This window comes from Procambarus clarkii, chromosome 30 (assembly GCF_040958095.1).
Source record: "Procambarus clarkii isolate CNS0578487 chromosome 30, FALCON_Pclarkii_2.0, whole genome shotgun sequence".
Classification (NCBI taxonomy): domain Eukaryota; kingdom Metazoa; phylum Arthropoda; class Malacostraca; order Decapoda; family Cambaridae; genus Procambarus; species Procambarus clarkii.
In genome coordinates this window covers 18,499,481-18,519,072 of record NC_091179.1, presented here as the reverse complement: position 1 = coordinate 18,519,072, position 19,592 = coordinate 18,499,481, and the positions used below count along the sequence as shown (strand labels likewise).

General features: G+C 40.3%; 2 protein-coding genes across 3 annotated transcripts in view; one reads left to right on the top strand and one right to left on the bottom strand.

Moving 5' to 3' along the window:
* The first annotated feature begins 712 nt into the window (after positions 1–712).
* LOC123765452 (receptor-type tyrosine-protein phosphatase H) lies at positions 713–17,976 on the top strand. 2 transcript variants are annotated; one of them, XM_045754033.2, is made up of 8 exons: positions 713–828; positions 8,543–8,830; positions 10,117–10,268; positions 10,583–10,712; positions 13,350–13,449; positions 14,361–14,554; positions 16,201–16,482; positions 16,779–17,976. In XM_045754033.2, the coding sequence occupies exons 1-8, from the start codon at positions 771–773 to the stop codon at positions 17,372–17,374; spliced, it is 1,800 nt and encodes a 599-aa protein (XP_045609989.1). In that variant the 5' UTR covers positions 713–770; the 3' UTR covers positions 17,375–17,976. The 2 variants fall into 2 exon arrangements, with proteins under 2 accessions (XP_045609989.1, XP_045609990.2); XM_045754034.2 differs by lacking the exon at positions 713–828 and adding an exon at positions 6,485–6,643.
* LOC123765616 (glutamate receptor) overlaps positions 14,136–19,592 on the bottom strand; it is a 39,969-nt gene continuing 34,512 nt past the window's right edge. Inside the window, exon 9 of the mRNA XM_069333986.1 lies at positions 14,136–15,476. Coding sequence (XP_069190087.1) covers positions 15,431–15,476 — 46 coding nt within the window. The 3' untranslated portion in view covers positions 14,136–15,430. The remainder of the gene's footprint in view (positions 15,477–19,592) is intronic.

Below are 19,592 nucleotides of genomic sequence, written 5' to 3'. Positions count from 1 at the left end.
GCTAATACTATCCGCCAATAGGGTGTCAATAGCACGAAATGTAGTTTCTAGTCTATCCTACAAAATTGTGTCACTAGCTACTGTGGTGCTACATGGATGAGGCGTTTAAAAATGAATTGTTGTATGCAAAGAGAAGTCACGGTTTGTGCTATTGGAATTGTAAAGGGCATAACAAAACCTAACCCAACCTGTCCTATATCTAAAGAAGTAATCATAGGCCCTACACACGCAACCTTTGGCCTAATTTAGTACATATATGTACTATAATAGGCCTAGAAACGGTTAAGTGTAGTTATACCCTATTTATAGTACCAAACAATTCTTTTTTGGGTGCAGCAGTCCATATTGTGTGTATTCCATCCATAGTCGCTAATGTACTATTATTTTTGGCTGACAAATTTGTATTTTATAAACTGAAGAAAGGGATTCGACAAACACACACACACACACCTGTTGGTTCCCATCAGTGCAGCAGCAGCAAGATGAGGAACAATGAAGCCTCACTATTGCCATGAGACATTACTGTGCCAGTACACTAAGGTGAAACTCCTGTATCACCTCGAACGAAAAACAGATCATCTAGGGCATTCCCAACACACGACTTTTGAGAGATGGCAATGTTGCCCTAGAAGTTTCCATGTTTTAACTGGTGTGTCAGTTCGGAGCAAAGTTTAACTATTCTTAATTGTTGCTCGTTGCTCCAGTTTAGAGGCGCCTCCGTCACTGGACCAGATACCCTCAGAGGCCCAAGTGTGACGGGTCTTCCAGCCATGAAGACCTTTGTTTACCTGGCGGGAGTCCTCGCTGTGGCCGCCGCCCAGAGTCTTGGTAAGTCTCTCTTTAGCTTAACTTCGAGTACACCTTTCTCGAGCCACAACTTCTGGAGCATCTTTGTCTTTCGCCAATATATTAGTTGCAAAGTATTTAAATATTGAGAAGTTTTGTGTGAGTTACTTCGATATTTTGAGTGATGTTCAGGATGTCTTCTCGCTCCAATATCCTGAGGAGCGATGGAAACGTTTGAGTAGTGTTGGTAATGCTGGGCGTCCATTAGTGTTTATTATACTTATTTTTGATGACATAATCTTCTTTCCCCACCCGAAGTGTCTATAATACGCAGGAGTTGGACGAAACATGTTAATCTGAATCAATGGCTGCCCACGTAGACGCCACTGAGCTTCTCTGTAGCCTCGCGGTATGGCCTCCAAACCTTGGCTACCAAATGTCACTGTTTTAAGTGAGGGAAATAACCGATAAAGTAGACAACATACAGAGCTAAGATGGTCCCGTGTCAATGACATCTGCCCTTCCACGAACCTTCCTATGCTCGCTGGGGCGTTGGTAACACTTACTTCCACAATATCACTGGATAGTTTGACCTTAAGCTGTGCTGGTTAGGTTAGGTACTTTTCTCATGAACAACACGGGCTATTCATGCCCGTGTCACCTCTTGGGTGGCTTAATCTTCATCAATCAATCAACCGTATTCTACATGAAGTTGAAAGCAGTTCGAATCAAGTATAAACAGTTAGTTCATAAATATAAGTGAAAAATTCTTGTGCCTCTTATGTACAGCATCTGGACCTCCTCAGGAAGTGACCGTGGGACTTATCACCCAGGCGTCCATTAAATTCCAGTTTAAGACCTCAATCGTTAACCAACTCTGCGCAAACTAATAAGTCAACCCAGTTTGTGGTCACCAGTACGTCAACCCACGTTTAGATCAACTCCCAGTGTCATCTTTATACTTGAGTAACGGTAAAGGGCGGCTTATAAAGATTGTCAAGTGGCAAGGATACCTTATTCTTAGGTTAAATGCCAAAGTCGTCATTTATTAAATGTATACAGTACTCCTTTGCTGGGCCATGACGTATAATCCCCAATGCTTCAAGTTCAACTACTTGGACTGAATGGTAGAGTGAAGGTCTCACACTCATAGACCTCACAAGTGGCAGTTCAACTACTTGGACTGAATGGTAGAGTGAAGGTCTCACACTCATAGACCTCACAAGTGAGTGTTACCTCAATTAGGTAACGCTGCCAAGGGTGCCACTCTTGTGAGAGAGACATGTGCCAGCGGTGCCAGGTTACATAACCAGGTAAATTCACATTATCAACTTGATGAAGAGGTGATATTATTTATCCCTCTGTTACGTCTCCCTCTTGTGGCGCCCTCTCATGCTGGACGTAAAGCCAAGAGAATGGATACAAATCTTACATGTCAGGCACAAGTCTCACCTATTCATGTCAATAGAATGGACATGAATTCAACAGAATAAAGTCAAATCAAATAGAATGTGCACAAATGCAATAGACTGAACAAATCTACTAGACTGGACAGTATTTCACTTGAAAACGTACTAAGAAGGATGAGAACGTTAAACGCAGGTATAAAATAACCTTCCACAAGAAGTGGGATTAAAACACAAACACAAGTTCTATAGCAAGACCAAGAGTGAGGGCTGACATGACTGAGGTGCACCACAGGCTATAACAAGGATATTAATAACATTTTAAACACATCAACACAAATTACAACACGAAACAGTGGATATAAATTGGATTAGTTTAGATTCAGGACAGATCTGGGCATATATAATATTTTTTTAAACTTGGGTTGTTCGTTTTAAGTATCAAATTACCAGGTAATATAATAGCTGTGAGATCATTTGATTGTTTTAAGCACAGGACCGACATATATATGAATGAGTTTGGCTGGATATAAATAGGAGCTGTCTCGAAATGCATTCTGCATCTTCCCTTATTCTTATGTAATATTAGTTTAGTAGAAGCCAGAGACAGTAGAAGTAGAGGCTAGGGGGCCAGTAGAGGCCAGGGGACAGTAGAGCGCAGGGGTAGTAGAGGCCAGGGGACAGTAGAGGCCAGGGGACAGTAGAGGCCAGGGAACAGTAGAGCCAGAGGACAGTAGAGGCCAGGGAACAGTAGAGGCCAGGGGACAGTAGAGGCCAGGGGACAGTAGAGGCCAGGGGACAGTAGAGGCCAGGGAACAGTAGAGCCAGAAGACAGTAGAGGCCAGGGAACAGTAGAGCCAGAGGACAGTAGAAGCCAGGGGACAGTAGAGGCCAGGGGCAGTAGAGGCCAGAGGACAGTAGAAGCCAGGGGACAGTAGAGGCCAGGGGCAGTAGAGGCCAGAGGACAGTAGAGGTCAGGGGCAGTAGAGGCCAGGAGCATTATAGTGCGGTATTCTCAAGGTCCCGGATATGATACAATCGATGCCACCTGGCGGCTCCTCCTTCAAGTGGGTGACGTATAGACTGGTGATGCAAGGTGGTGGTGGTGGTGGTGGTGGGGGAATGGTGGTGTGGTAATGGCAGTTATGGTTGTGGTGGCATGTTTCAGGGAACTACATGAAACCAAAGTCTATAATGGGATATTGCCAGGTGGCATGAGGAGTTGAGAAGCAAACAATCAAGTGGGCGGTAAGACTTAATGGCCCACAGTAAAGGAATAACAAGGACTGGCATCTGGTGACTCCCTGCCCTCACTACGCGGACCTGATGGCCCGGTAGCCGCCTGGGCCACGGAGACGGCTGACCTGCGTCCTTCTCACTCAACAGGACTTATTATTATTAACATCTTTATTGACAAAATTAATTACAATTTTGCCTAATATGAGGATTAGGATGACCTGATATGAATATTAGGACTAATATTACGACGGCGCATAAAACGGAGGAAAGTGTCCTGAAAGATATTATTAATAGGAACGTTATCCCTACAGACAAAAATCAGAAAATATAATTGGCAAATTACTACTAAAACAAAAAAACGGCCAACCAACTCATGAAAAACTCCCCAGACACCAAACAGAACGCCTTGAAGGTATCCAACGTCGTCTAAGCCTTCACATGCCCACTTGGGGACTGTAAGCCCCAAAGAACTCAGTATATAGGCAAGACAACAACGTCTCTTTCTAGGCGATTAGCAATGCACAAACAACAGGGCTCCATCAAGGAACATATAATCTCTTCTCACAACCAAACCATCACCAGAGAAATCTTAACAAGCAACACAGAAATCATTGATAGATACAGCGATAGCAGGAGACTCGACATCAGCGAGGCACTACACATCAAAAAGTCAACACCAGCAATCAACAGCCAAATAACGCATAACTATATTCTACCCACTTCAAGACCCCGAACCAACATAGAAGCAGCAAGAGAAAGTATGGGCCAATAGGCCTTCTGTACTTACTTCCATTCTTATGTTTTCATACCCAATTTATAGCCACCTCACCCACAAAACTTTTGTGTCATATCCCCTCACCCAAAACAAATATAAGCATGATATATGTTATGTTTGAACCAGTCTTTGAAAATGTAAGAAGCATTATGAAATGCTTTTAGGCGTCAGACCAAAAATAAAAATGTAAAAAATTAATTGCGGAGAGTTAATTTTTCAACGTAAGAAATATTGAGAAGATTCGTGTTAGAATGATTTATCTTACCCTTTCGGTCATATTCAACAACATATGTTTACAAGAAAGACTGCTACCTAAATATACTATACATATTAATTATATATATATATATATATATATATATATATATATATATATATATATATATATATATATATATATATATAATATATATATATATATATATATATATATATATATATATATATATATATATATATATATATATATATATATATATATATATTAGTATATTTTGGTAGCAGTCTTTCCTGTAGACATATATTATTAAATATGACCGAAAAAGTAAGATTAATAATTCTAACACGAATTTTCTCAATCTTTCGTACATTACGCTTCACTGTTGGAGGTAAATCAAAAATCACTTCTCCAAAATTCATTTTTATTTCTAGTCTGACGCGACACGGGCGCGTTTCGTAAAACTTATTACATTTTCAAAGACTTCACAAATACACAACTGATTAGAACTTGCGTTTCTCTGATTTTATATCTACATTTGAGTGAGGTGGGAAGGGTGATGTGGCATTAACACAAGACAGAACAATAGGGGATATTAATAGGGTATTAAAAGTATCAACACAAGACAGAACAGAAACAATGGGTATTGAATAGAAGTGTTTGTAGAAAGCCTATTGGTCCATATTTCTTGATGCTTCTATATTGGAGCGGAGTCTTGAGGTGGGTAGAATATAGTTGTGCAATAATTGGCTGTTGATTGCTGGTGTTGACTTCTTGATGTGTAGTGCCTCGCAAACGTCAAGCCGCCTGCTATCGCTGTATCTATCGATGATTTCTGTGTTGTTTACTAGGATTTCTCTGGCGATGGTTTGGTTATGGGAAGAGATTATATGTTCCTTAATGGAGCCCTGTTGCTTATGCATCGTTAAACGCCTAGAAAGAGATGTTGTTGTCTTGTACGAAACCAAATGTAATGTACGAAAGATTGAGAAAATTCGTGTTAGAATTATTAATCTTACTTTTTCGGTCATATTTAATTATATATATATATATATATATATATATATATATATATATATATATATATATCACTGAAAACTCACACCCCAGAAGTGACTCGAACTCATACTGCCAGAAGCAATGCAACTGATGTACAGGATCCCTTAACCACAATCTTGTGCAGTTTTAGATTCAACTACTGGGAACAGAAAGTTGCCAGTAGCACAGGCTATGGTGAGCCCGGAGTGGGCTTATCTGTCACAGGAGCGGGGCTGTAACTCTGTGACCGCACTGCTGCTGATAACTGTAAGTGAAAGTGTAAGTTGTAAACTGTATCAAATGATGTGAAACAAAACAATTATTATTATTTGTATACCTGTGATAATGTCAGGAAACAGGAGTGGTTATCGTACTGGTCAAGTGACGGAAGAGTCAATACGGGAATTGGAAGACCTGGTTGGGTTGCGTCAGGGAAGGACTGCATCAGGGCAAGGCTGCGTCAGGGAACAGTTGTGTCAGCGCAAGAGCAGCATCAGGGTAAACTGCCCCAGGGCAGTTGCGTCAGGGCAGGGTTACATCAGAATTGGGTTATCGATGTTATCAATCCAGCCTCCGCCCCCCCCCTACACACCCCTCCACGAAAGAAATACATCGTCATGAATGCAAACACTACAAACACCCGGACGTTCTAACCTACTTATCTGCCTTAAATTTTTAACAATTGAAATACAATTTGAGAGAATGTTCAAACACGTAAACAGTCTCGAGCAGCAGCTGCACCAGGTATCAGATACTTCATACAAGGGACCCAAGAGCTGGACACCAAGACAAAGCCCCTAGCAAGCACAAATTGCCAGACGGTATACAGGAGCAACAAAGACTCAGCAGGTGTAGTGGCCATGTGGCCATGGCCACTACACGAGCACACAAGAGTATTCCCGCACCTTCTGGCAGCTTACTGCTGCTGTTTTCCCAGCCCCAGTTTCGGCGTGCAGCGTCTCTATATCACCCTTCCTTCTGTCCCATATCGCCGTGCGACGGGTGCAAGAGATAACGAGGAGGCTATAAAAATGGAAGGGTGAGCCCTCCCGCTCCATCCATCTTCCATCACCGGCCCAGATAACATTGACCTGAAGGAAAGCAACCTGGAATAAGAACTGGACGTGATGAGAGTCTTCGTGATCCTGGCGGCGATTGTTGCTGCCTGCGCCGCGGAACTTGGTGAGTCACGAGCCTAATAGACCCAACAAGAAAAGTGTTTAGTGATAGATCAGCAGCAATATTTTTCTGGATGTGTTATTGAATATGAAGGAAAGGGTTAGATCATTTATTCTAAAATGAATCTTATCATTTTTTTCTAATGTTCTTCTTTACTTGTTAAGGTAGTCGAAAAAATAACTCCATGGTTCAATTCAATGGGACTGACCTGATTCGCTAATGAATTTTTTTGCTCTGAAGTGCTACGAGGTCATTCTCAACCCAAGATTACTATTATAGACGATCTCGTAGTGCTTTGTAGCTCGTGATGCGTGTAATATATGCAGACTAAACTGTCATGATGGAGGCGAGAGAGACTGCTCTCCTAAGTGTGCTTGATGAGTCCTGAGCCTCAACACTTGGCCAGCTCTGTTGAGGTACTTAATTAATGCAGACTAAACTGTCATGGTGGAGGCGAGAGGGACAACTACCAAGTGTGCTGGTGAGTCCTGGCCAGCTCTGTGGTGGTGGAGGCTGCTCCTGCTGCTGGTGGAGAGGAGAGACTCAAGTCTTGCTCTTGATCCCAGACAGACTGAATGATGAAGAAGGTTTAGAATTGAGGCCAATAGGAAATGCTACTGTGCCAGTCCATTCAGTGCACCGTTGTGGACACGATGGTGACGAGCAGATACGGATGAGGGCAGTACGGTGTTACTGGCTGATGCGATATTTATATAACAGATAATTAATGTAAACACTGATTATCTGAGGGGATAAATAAATAAGAAATGACCTCATTAAGGATTCGTGCAGTAATGAAGAGAAACATTTTCTGCTTAATACTGTTTCTGGCTGACCACATGTCAGTAAGGTGCGCAGGAGGGCCTGCGCGAGGCATTCTGTGTAATTCTTTCATTGTTGCAGATGATCCTCCATCCCCGAGCTTCTTTGTCCTGGTTCTCTCATTAGCCAGTGTTGAAGGGTAGTGAAGGCAGTGGGCAGATTAAAAGCACAAGGAATGTATCAGTGTCAAATATACTCCTATGATATTGTGCTGCCCTCAAGTTTTCCCACACCCTTCCTGTTGTGATGGTGACCCAGAGGGTCATCACAATATTATTTTTATTCACTATATATATTCTATTTTTTTCACAGCTCTACACTATTTTTTGACAGCGGTGTGAATGATATATACCGGTGTGTAGTGTTTTGACCAATGAGACTGAATTGGCGCTTCGTCGTTACAAAGCGCCAATTCATTCATAATTTCATTTATTATTATGACAACAATAAACGCGGCGTTGCCATATTGCAGGTTCCTCGAAACCGAGAGGGGGGGGGGGGGGGGTAAAGGAGTACTTTTCCTGGACTGTACTGCGCATATTCCCCACCTATGCTAGTCCGACCCCTCGCCCCTCACTGTGACTGACTCCTGTTACGTGTTCCCATACCCTTATCAGTGCCCTTACTCCATCCCCCCCCACCCCCACCCCCCTCCCTGCCTCTCAAGTTTGTGAAGCAACCTCTCTCAAAGTGGTGTCAAAGTGTTTGTGTGTGTATTTACTAGATGTGCTTGCAGGATCGAGCTGTTAGCTCTTGGACCCCACCTTTCTAACTGTCGGTTGTTTGATGTCTTGACTCTCGACTTATTTTTCCTCTTATCATATCTACTACATTTATTTCACACACACACACACACACACACATTTCCCGGGTGCAGCTGTCTAACTCCCAGGTATCTATTTATTGCTATGTGAACATAGGGACTCAGTTGAAAGAAAATCTGGCAATTTGTTTCTGCCTCGACCGGGAATCGAACCCGGCCCTTAGGACTACGACCCCAGAGCGCTGTCTACTCGGACCTGTGTGTGTGTGCGTGTGTGTCTTGACAGAACAACTCCTTAAAAACATATCCTCCCGCAGGCTACGTTGAGAACTTCAAGCAGACTGCCAGTGGTGACGGAACTATCACACTGGAATGGGACTATGTCAGTGGCGACGAGAATTTCCCGATTCAGAAGTACTCCCTTGAATCTGATGACTCCATCAACACTGTCGGGTGTGTGGCAAGTCACTGCTCCTACACCTACAGCTACCTCCAAGCCTGCAAGGAGTACACATTCGACCTCACCCCCATCTTCGTCGACACAGTAAACGGCGGAACAGTTAACGGCGATAAAGTTACAACCACCGGATTTGCCAATGATAACCGTGAGTTTTACAATATTTACCGTTTAACAGTAGCCATGAACACTGTAGACGATCATCTTAGTTTCCAACACTAAGAATGAGAGTCTATATGTTTTGTATCTTAAACTTTAGGAACTGTTTCAGCGTGTTCATGAGTGCAAATACTGTGTAAATGTTCTAATCTGTATGTTTTGTTAAAGTGCAATGCTAGACTATAGATTTAGTACAGCATTTTGCTTATTTAGTAAAACTGTATACTGTAGATTCCATCCAGTTTACATCGATACTAAATGCATGACTCTATGCAATGTCCCACGCTTGAATATGTTTAAAAATGTATGTAATATTCGACGTTTAAATGTCCAAAATGCACTGAAGATACTCCAGTCCGTGTCCAAACCAAATGCATTCTTAATCTAACCTAACCCAAATATAAATTTACTTCATACTAAGCAGCCGCCTGGAAAGGTTAGGGTGATTTAGGTTAGGCTCGGTGAGGACGGGTTTAGTTGAACATCTTAAAATGAAGGATATTACGTAAAGTTTTGAACTTTATTAAAAATAAACGGGACGAGCACTAAGTGGAAGGTGAAATTTTGCTTAAAGTAAAATTTGGTACAAATGTTTTTAGTCCATTTTTGTACTTAATTCAAAGTGGACTATAAGAACTGTATGAACGTTGCAGGTGAACATTTGTGTTTCATTTTCTAATTTTATTTTCAACTGACACAAAAATCCACTTATAACCTGAACAAATCCACAAGGGCCGTGATGAGGGTTTGAACCTACGTCCAATATGATCCCAGATGCGCCTTAGTCGACTGTGCCATGGCATGAAATATGTATTTATCGTGTATTGAAGTATCGCGTATATTTAAGTAAGGGCGAAGAGGTAGAACATTTGGTTGACAGAGGCCGGGTGCAATGGAGTAAATGTGTAAAGTCCTGGTCTGTGCTTCGGAGAAGCTGCGGAAGCCTTGTGAGGGCAGTAACACCCCAGGTTGCAATTCTTTTAACCATGTTGTGGCACAGTCAACTAAGGCGCGTCTGGGATCATCCCGGACGTAGGTTCCAACACTCATCACGGCCCTTGTGGATTTGTTCACTTGATGCATCACGCTATTGTGATTTCTGTGTAACTTATAACCTGTCTTGCATCTTATCCCTCATCTGGGAAGTACACTTGCATAAACTATTCTGTCCCACCACTTCCATCCATCATCAACCGCTTCTCAACTTTGCAATTGATCACACACACACCCGTAAGTTCCTCTATACCTGACGCACCTCGTAACCCTCACGTACAGCTCCCAGCGCCGCCAGCAACCTGAGTATCGCCGGAGAAGACGACACTGGTACAACCCTACAGTGGGACGCCCCCGACGCTAACCCAGACTGTGTCAAGTACTACGAGGTCTGCGCCAGACTCGACGGACAGTCGGACACTGAATGCCATGATGTGAGTGAGAAAAGGTGGCGACGGAAGAGTGCAAAGTTGTGAGGCCAGGTAATGAGGGAGAGCCAGATGGTGAGGGAGAGCCAGGTGGTGAGGGAGAGCCAGGTGGTGAGGGAGAGCCAGGTGGTGAAGCAGTGGTTAGTGTTGAGGGAGAGGACGAAGAGAGCCAAGAGGGGTGTGAGGTGGAGTATAAGGGGTGTAAGATGATGAAAGAATATTGTGGATAATAACTGCAGAATCAGTCTCTGGATAGTTCCACTTGAAGTTTTAAATGCCTTTCAAGGATAGTACCTTTCTGAAACTAGTATTATTGACAGGTGTACGACACTTCTGTCAAGTTGGCTTCCCTGCAAGCCTGTGGCTACTACCACGTCAAGGTGACGCCTGTGACGCCCACGGACGCAAGGGGACCCGAATTGGACGATACCGTCACCACCATGGATGGAAGTAAGTGCCCACACATTACCTGTACTTGCTTCCTTATAATAATATATTTACTTTTGACCATAAATTGACCAGGTACATTAAAATTCGCACATATTTTAGATAATTCATTATCATTAATTATGGGGAATCAGTTTCGTGAGACATATCCCAGGGAGGTCAATTTCTAGTGACGGCCTCTGAGCCTACTTGAGGGTATAATTATGACGACTTTCTGTAAGTCAGTAATGAATAACTTCCACTCATTCGTTGTTGCTGACATGTGGCTTGTCAAGTCAACAATCTTGGGGACAAAAACTGCACATAACTTTTAGAATAACAAAATATATATTTCCCACTAATTCTTAGTTATGAAAACACCCTCAAATTAAGACTGCAGTTTAATCTCAAAGGTACTATTTTATTTTAAATCCAGTGTGCTTGTGTAAAGCCTAAACCATTTGGCAATGTCCAATATATACATATATATATATATATATATATATATATATATATATATATATATATTAGTATATTTTGGTAGCAGTCTTTCCTGTAGACATATTTTATTAAATATGACCGAAAAAGTAAGATTAATAATTCTAACACGAATTTTCTCAATCTTTCGTACATTATGCTTCACTGTTGGAGGTAAATCAAAAATCACTTCTCCAAAATTCATTTTTATTTCTAGTCTGACGCGACACGGGCGCGTTTCGTAAAACTTATTACATTTTCAAAGACTTCACAAATACACAACTGATTAGAACTTGCATTTCCCTGATTTTATATCTACTTTTGAGTGAGGTGGGAAGGGTGATGTGGCATTACATTTGAGTGAGGTGGGAAGGATGATGAGGCATTAGAGGATATTAATAGGGTATTAAAAGTATCAACACAAGACAGAACACGAAACAATGGATATTGAATAGAAGTGTTTGTAGAAAGCCTATTGGTCCATATTTCTTGATGCTTCTATATTGGAGCGGAGTCTTGAGGTGGGTAGAATATAGTTGTGCAATAATTGGCTGTTGATTGCTGGTGTTGACTTCTTGATGTGTAGTGCCTCGCAAACGTCAAGCCGCCTGCTATCGCTGTATCTATCGATGATTTCTGTGTTGTTTACTAGGATTTCTCTGGCGATGGTTTGGTTATGGGAAGAGATTATATGTTCCTTAATGGAGCCCTGTTGTTTATGCATCGTTAAACGCCTAGAAAGAGATGTTGTTGTCTTGCCTATATACTGGGTTTTTTGGAGCTTACAGTCCCCAAGTGGGCATTTGAAGGCATAGACGACGTTAGTCTCTTTTAAAGCGTTCTGTTTCGTGTCTGGAGAGTTTCTCATGACTAGGCTGGCCGTTTTTCTGGTTTTATAGTAAATCGTCAGTTGTATCCTCTGATTTTTGTCTGTAGGGATAATGTTTCTATTAACAATATCTTTCAGGACCCTTTCCTCTGTTTTATGAGCTGTGGAAAAGAAGTTCCTGTAAAATAGTCTAATAGGGGGTATAGGTGTTGTGTTAGTTGTCTCTTCAGAGGTTGCATGGCTTTTCACTTTCCTTCTTATGATGTCTTCGATGAAGACATCATAAGAAGCCCGACCAAAGTCGGGCTCTTACCAGCCCTATCAAACCCCCCATACATTACGTCCTCCTATGATGGAGTGATAGACGGCCGACAGGCCTTAATAAAAACAAGAAACTCTACAACTTTATTCTACCCACCTCAAGACTCCGCTCCAATATAGAAGCATCAAGAAATATGGACCAATAGGCTTTCTACAAACACTTCTATTCAATATCCATTGTTTCGTGTTCTGTCTTGTGTTGATACTTTTAATACCCTATTAATATCCTCTAATGCCACATCATCCTTCCCACCTCACTCAAATGTAATGCCACATCACCCTTCCCACCTCACTCAAAAGTAGATATAAAATCAGGGAAATGCAAGTTCTAATCAGTTGTGTATTTGTGAAGTCTTTGAAAATGTAATAAGTTTTACGAAACGCGCCCGTGTCGCGTCAGACTAGAAATAAAAATGAATTTTGGAGAAGTGATTTTTGATTTACCTCCAACAGTGAAGCATAATGTACGAAAGATTGAGAAAATTCGTGTTAGAATTATTAATCTTACTTTTTCGGTCATATTTAATAAAATATATATATATATATATATATATATATATATATATATATATATATATATATATATATATATATATATATATGCAACAATGATCACAAAAACACTGATCCAAGTAAGCAGAATAACCACATATGAAAAATAGAAAATGCTTAATATTTCTGTCTTATAATTCCTTTCCTCCACTTATTTTTGGTGGTCAGGTGAATTGCCCAGGCGGATATAAAGGTCTGATCAGCAATCTTATCCTCATTCTACTTTGCTCTGATGAAGGCGAATTAGCCGAAAACGCGTTAAGCATTTTCTATTTTTCATATGTGGTTATTCTGCATATATATATATATATATATATAGATTTATCTAGACCTATATATCTAGACTTATATATATATATATATATATATATATATATATATATATATATATATATATATATATATATATATATATATATATATATATACACACACACACACACACGAGTGAAGGGCTTTATTCTGGAGGTTCTCTTGCACAGCTCCCGGGCCCCCTGAGGACGTGGTAGTGGGTCTCGTCACCAACACCACCGTCGACCTCAAGTGGAACGACCCGGCCGTCAACCCTCTCTGCGCGGTAGAGTAAGTCCAAGTGCTTCCTTTTATACTCGATTGGTCTTCCTTTTATTCTGATGCCCTTCACCCTATCATGCCCGGATGAACAGCTAGAAGGGCTGCTCTAGATATATTACACTTTCAAGGGACCCAACACTAAAAATGATTACGTTAATACGTAAATTATTATCTGTAACGTTCAAATTACAAAGTAGGTGAGGTGTTGTTGTCCAGGTGAAGATATCTCCTGACAGATGAAGTGTTATAAACATTATTGTACTATGGTCGACTGCCGAGGCCTGTAACTAGGGTGATTTATCAAGGAATTTCAAATACTAAAGTGAATTGCCAAGGATGTCTTATACTGATGTGAACTGTCAAATACATTAGATATTGGTCCTTCAGGCCGTGGACCTTCTTCCTAAGGACCATTATGCAACCTTAAACTACGACAGATTATTCAATATTGCCACACTGTTCCTGGAGTACAATTCTTATTACCACGACATGTTCTTTGTTTAGTGAAACTTTTCCGTTTGTACATAATGCTCCCTCGTACGACTAACTCCTTCTACTGCATCACACTGCTGCCCTAAAACCTTTATTGTGCTGAAGTATCCCTCCAGACTTATCACTCACTGATCATCTTTGTGCACTTACTCTCCTAAAGAAAGAATGTCATCTGGTGCAGTGCTCAACGATAAAAATGTACGCTTACTCTCCTTAAAACTCCTCCCAACATACCCCTGATACCCCATTCGCCTTAAAACTCCTCCCAACATACCCCTGATACCCCATACCCCTTAAAACTCCTCCCAACATACCCCTGATACCCCATACCCCTTAAAACTCCTCCCAACATACCCCTGATCATCTTGCAATTAAATGTTCCCCCAGATAATGTCCTTTCCATGCCCCATGAATGTTTTTATCCACAGCTACTCCATCACGTATGGTCCCGTCACCACGCGAGCCAGCCGCATCTTCTCCCTGTCTGAGGAGACCTATGACCACCACGCAACCCTCAGCCCCCTCGAAGGCTGCACCAACTATTCCATTTCAATTTCGTCCGTCAGCAAGTCGGACCTCGAGAGTGTTGCCGTTACAAGATATGCTGCTACCAAAGAAACTGGTAAGGAATTATCTTGAAATTATGTTGAAATTAAACGAATAATTGAAAAACGTGCAAAAAAAGAGGAGTTAGAATATATAAACAATCTTATGCACTTGATGTATGTGTATATCTATACTGTAACTGTTTATCTATACTTTTCATACGTGTGTATCGTTTATCTATACTATATCTATACTTTTGACTGTCAAAAGTTGGAGGCTACTTTGAGTCTCTAACCCAAATTTGCAGAGGGAAAATGGTCTGAGTTTTGGGACTGACATTAGCTGGTTGGAGTAGGCCTAAGTTAATTGTTTCAAGAAATATTAGCAATTATAGACACCTCCATCAAATGTTCATGGATTGTAAGTGTGAAATATATGGAGTATAATTTCTATAAATTTTCCATTAACTAATATATTTTCTGCGACCCATACAGTTATTTCTGTGCTTAATAAGAAATTTTCCATTAGAAAGAGGGAAGGGAAAGAAGAGGGGGGGAAAACGAAGGGAGATCTAGGGAATGGGAACGAGGGTATCAAGGAAGTGGGGAAAAGGGTGGGGAAGAGATCTAGGTGTAACCTGACAACCTCAGTATATATAAATGGAAATGTCTGTCTGTTGGAGATTGGAGGTGGTGGGGAGGGTAGGGAAATGATGGTGACAGGGGAAGAAGGAGAGACGAGGTGGGAGAGAGGCATGTGAAGTATCTCTAGATAGTGGATGCATGCATAAATCATTACAAAAACTACTTTACGAAATAAAAAATTTAAATCCTCTTAGTGTAGTCTGAAGAGTAGACTGCTTCCTCTACTTCAATAACGAGACAGTCGGGTCTGATATCTCAGTTTTCTTCAAGAGAAAAATTTCTTCTTCTATTTCTTCAGTTTTCTTCTTCTATTTCATTACCACAAGGTTATTGATTGGGGAAAACGGCAAGTACCTGTTGAAAGTCACTCACATCAGTGTACGTAGAACAGGTTCAATGATAAGGGATAAAAACAGTACTAACAATGAGTGGGAAATTACTGGTTCACTGCACATAATCTAGCCTAGCTCTTAAGTTATTTTTAATAACTATTGTATGGGGGTTTTATTAATTAAATATAACATTAAGTTATATCAGTTAAGAAAGATTAAAACTGATTAATAGTTTATATTTAAGCAAATATTACTTAAAAACTATGCTAGTGACTAATAATTAATATTACTAATTATAAACTTATTCAAGATTTACATTGATTATTTATTATTTACTGATAATTAATGGATTAAGATAATTATTATTATAGATGCTTACTTATTTATTGAGGCTTTCCCCACTTTATAAAAACTTAAAGTTATTAGGAATGATTAAGGCTACAGTTACATGCAAATTGGCAAATTTAACAAGTAATTTAGATCAATTTTATTTATTAACAATTATAATGTAGTACAGAAACTCATTTTATTACTCGCCAACATTTGCTATTGTTAGCATTGATTTCTTGCATTTAGCAAAACTGTTTCCTATTTAGTCACTAAGGCATTTTATCCTGGTATATTCAGGACAATTATCGCATCAATAAACTTAATATAATTTCTAAGATACTAAAGACCAAGAACATAGGATGAGTTCATAACTGATTTGCCCCTCGAGACCCTGAGATTCCCAATGTTCCTGACAGAGCCCCTGCCAGCCCCTTACATTGTGGTGGACCCGGCTGACACAGACGCCATCAACGTACACTGGGGTGAGGACGAGAACGATAATTGCGCCGGATACTTCATCATCTGCTGGAACGACGGTATTCACGCGGTCGACACTTGTGAGAATGTGACGGACTCTGCGGGTTTCACCATCACCGACCTGCTGCCCTGCACCGAATATGCCGTCACCATCACCGTTGTCTCTCCCGGAGGCATCAGGAGCGTCGTCGTCGGCAACTCCACCTCTACCCTAGACGTCCGTGAGTCTATCCTTACTGAACCTATTTAATACAACTCTATTCTAAATACAGCTGCTGCTCTTTTCTACCAACAACACTTCTTCACACACCCATTCTCTTCTATCCAAAACCATTCTCTTTTATCCACTCACCTTCCTGTTCTTAAAGGTTCCCTGTTTTCCCGAAGTTACAATTTACCCCACATCCACATTTTTATACATACACGTGTTAAATTGATTAGTTATACCTCTAATACAGAATAAACATTATAAGCTGATCCTTCTGTAAATCACTAATGAATGAATGTGTTGTTTCAGGTCCTGAACCAGTGAAAAATCTGCAAGTGACTGAAGTTTATAAATCTACGATTTCCATAACATTTGAGCCACCAGAGACCAACAAGCAATGCATTAAAGGGTACGCCATGCTAGTCACCGACCTGAACACCACGAGTGTGACATCACGAACCATGTCAGAGATGAGAACGTCAGAGCCCATAGAGGAGTTTATCACAAATCTGGAGCCCTGTACAAACTACCGGATCATGATGGCGGCCGTCTCCCCGACAGGACTGATGTCTCCTCCGCAAGAAACATATACCAGGACTACGGACGATATACCCAGCGAGCCACAACAATTCGGGCTGAATGGAGTCACCACCAGCTCCATCTCCCTCCAGTGGTACCAACCTGAAACTAATAGCCGATGTGCCAGTCAGTACGTACTCACTTGGAAAGACAGCGCGGGCACAACTGTTGGTAATGAGACAATTGTTGATCCATCAAGCTTCAAAGTTTCTTACACAGTTGAAGGCCTCAACCCGTGCGAAACCTACACATTCAGTCTCATTGCCAAGTCACCCGCCGGCGAAAGCAATGCTGCAGAGTTCTCGCTCCAGACTCTGTGTAGCTAGATTGTATAGGCTTGAACCCCGGGGACCCTAGGCATCACCGCCAGCCCAGCGCTGCAGCGACAATCAGTTCACTCACGAGTCCTCCAGACATCCATTCACAAGTGCTCCAGCTGTTTCATTCACCACCAACTCCTCCAGAATCAAGAATTTATGAGAGTCTGTCCACTAACTTAGACCAATTATTTTAATGCCCCTGCGTTATCAGTAACTATGGTTACTTTATGATTGAATATCTTTTAAGTTGTGTTAAGTTTTTTCTTAAAGGTTTATTCTAAGTATTTGTTATATAACTTTAACAAAGATGTGCAATTAACTGGCTGCATTTACCAATGACAAATATTTAAATTAAATAAGAAACACGGGTAGAGTCTGCTTTCCGGTAAGCAAATGACGTTAATGTTAGGTTAGCAAGGTTTTCTTCCCTAATGTTGGTAAGGTATCTTTGTAACTGTTTACACAACATGGCTGTAAATGTTGGAAGGGCAGGGTTGTACATACACCAGAGACTGTTTGAACAGATCAGTGTTGACAACAAAATTAAGACACACAAAGTTAATTGCATATTAAGAGCAAAACATCATATTCAATAAAGCCTACTCTCACCTTGGTGTTTATCTACATCATCTGGAAGTATGAGTGTGAGTAAAGACTACATACTTTACTGTGTTTATTCACCTTCCCACTAATGTCACGAACAATAGTCTGATTCTATCATTTGTTCTTCATTAAATACTTTACATTTACCTGTGATTAATAAAACGATTCGAAACTATATTCTACAAAAGATCAGCAATATAGAAAGATTGTCAGATCACAATAAGTATTAATGAATTGTGATATAAAATCTTCCCTTATTCACTAGAGTGCGACTTATGTCATATGACATACGAGTTCATTCAAGGTAAATGCTGCTTATATTGTATTACATTTCTCGCTAAATAAATTGATGTAAATCTAGTTCTACTTATAAACCCCTTAATGAATTAACAACATTTGACATCTCTGGCTATTATTACCTAATAAAATGACGAGCCCCAATAAACAATAATTAATTAAAATAATTGTGGAGCATGTGAAACCATCACGCAGAAAAATATATTCTGTATTAAGTTTGAGACATTTTATTTTTATTTTTATTCGATCATCCATATTTATTAGAACGCCCACAAGTTAGGCGTGTCTTGAATCCTACATGTCGGTAAAAGTGAAAGGTAACTTTTTATCCAATTATGAACTTTATCCAAGTACAGTATTGATATCAATACCGTATGTTGCACGCTTTTACGCTAAAACACTCTTTATTAGAGTAAATTACTTGAACGACATGGAAATAAAGAAATTAGCCGTGTACCATATCATTCTATATAGGTGTGATAGGTATTAACTCGATAATTCTTGGGACGTTTACACCAAGAATGTAATATTAAAATTCTTTAAAATATTTTGTATTATGTACTATGTGACAGCTATTGAATTAATGTCAATACATAATTATTTGTGTAGTGTATGGTATTGTGAGCTCCTTGAAGGCCTTACATTAGAGAAGGGTGGAAATAGCCTAAGCTACTTGGCCCTTTTGGATGTACTTTATAACAAACTTACTTGAACTTGAATATAAACAAATTCTGCATTATTCAAGGTGTATATACTGTACTGTCATTGTTAACTTTTGTATTTGTAACTTGCTTCCAGAGTAGAAACCCTTAAAATACTTGTTGTTTTCAAATATTTTACGAACTGCGCTTAGTGGTGAACCAGGGCTGAGAGATTCGTGCACAGCAAGTAAATATTGACACTTTTTAGGTAGCAAACATCGTGTTTTTGTTTCAGAGTCCCCACAGAGATTAGCAGTGTTGCTTGTCTCACAGTGATGCCTGTCTTTCAGTGTTGCTTGACTCACAGGATCAACAGTGTCGCCAGAGATAGATCCCGATAATTGATTCATCTGCATGAGTACAATCATACTCATCCTCCCTTGCCTTACAATACCTGTGAGGCATCATCATAGTTTACAGTAGCATTTTAAATTATATAGGGATTAATCTGTATTGTTATGATTTTGAATATATATAGACAACTGATCATAACGCGTTTGTTATGTCAAGAACAAATACAATACCCAGTACTGTGTTGCAGTTTTGAAGCAATACAACATCCACTACTGTATTACTGTCTAAGAGGCAACAATACAATACTCTCTGCAACATTTCATGTATGT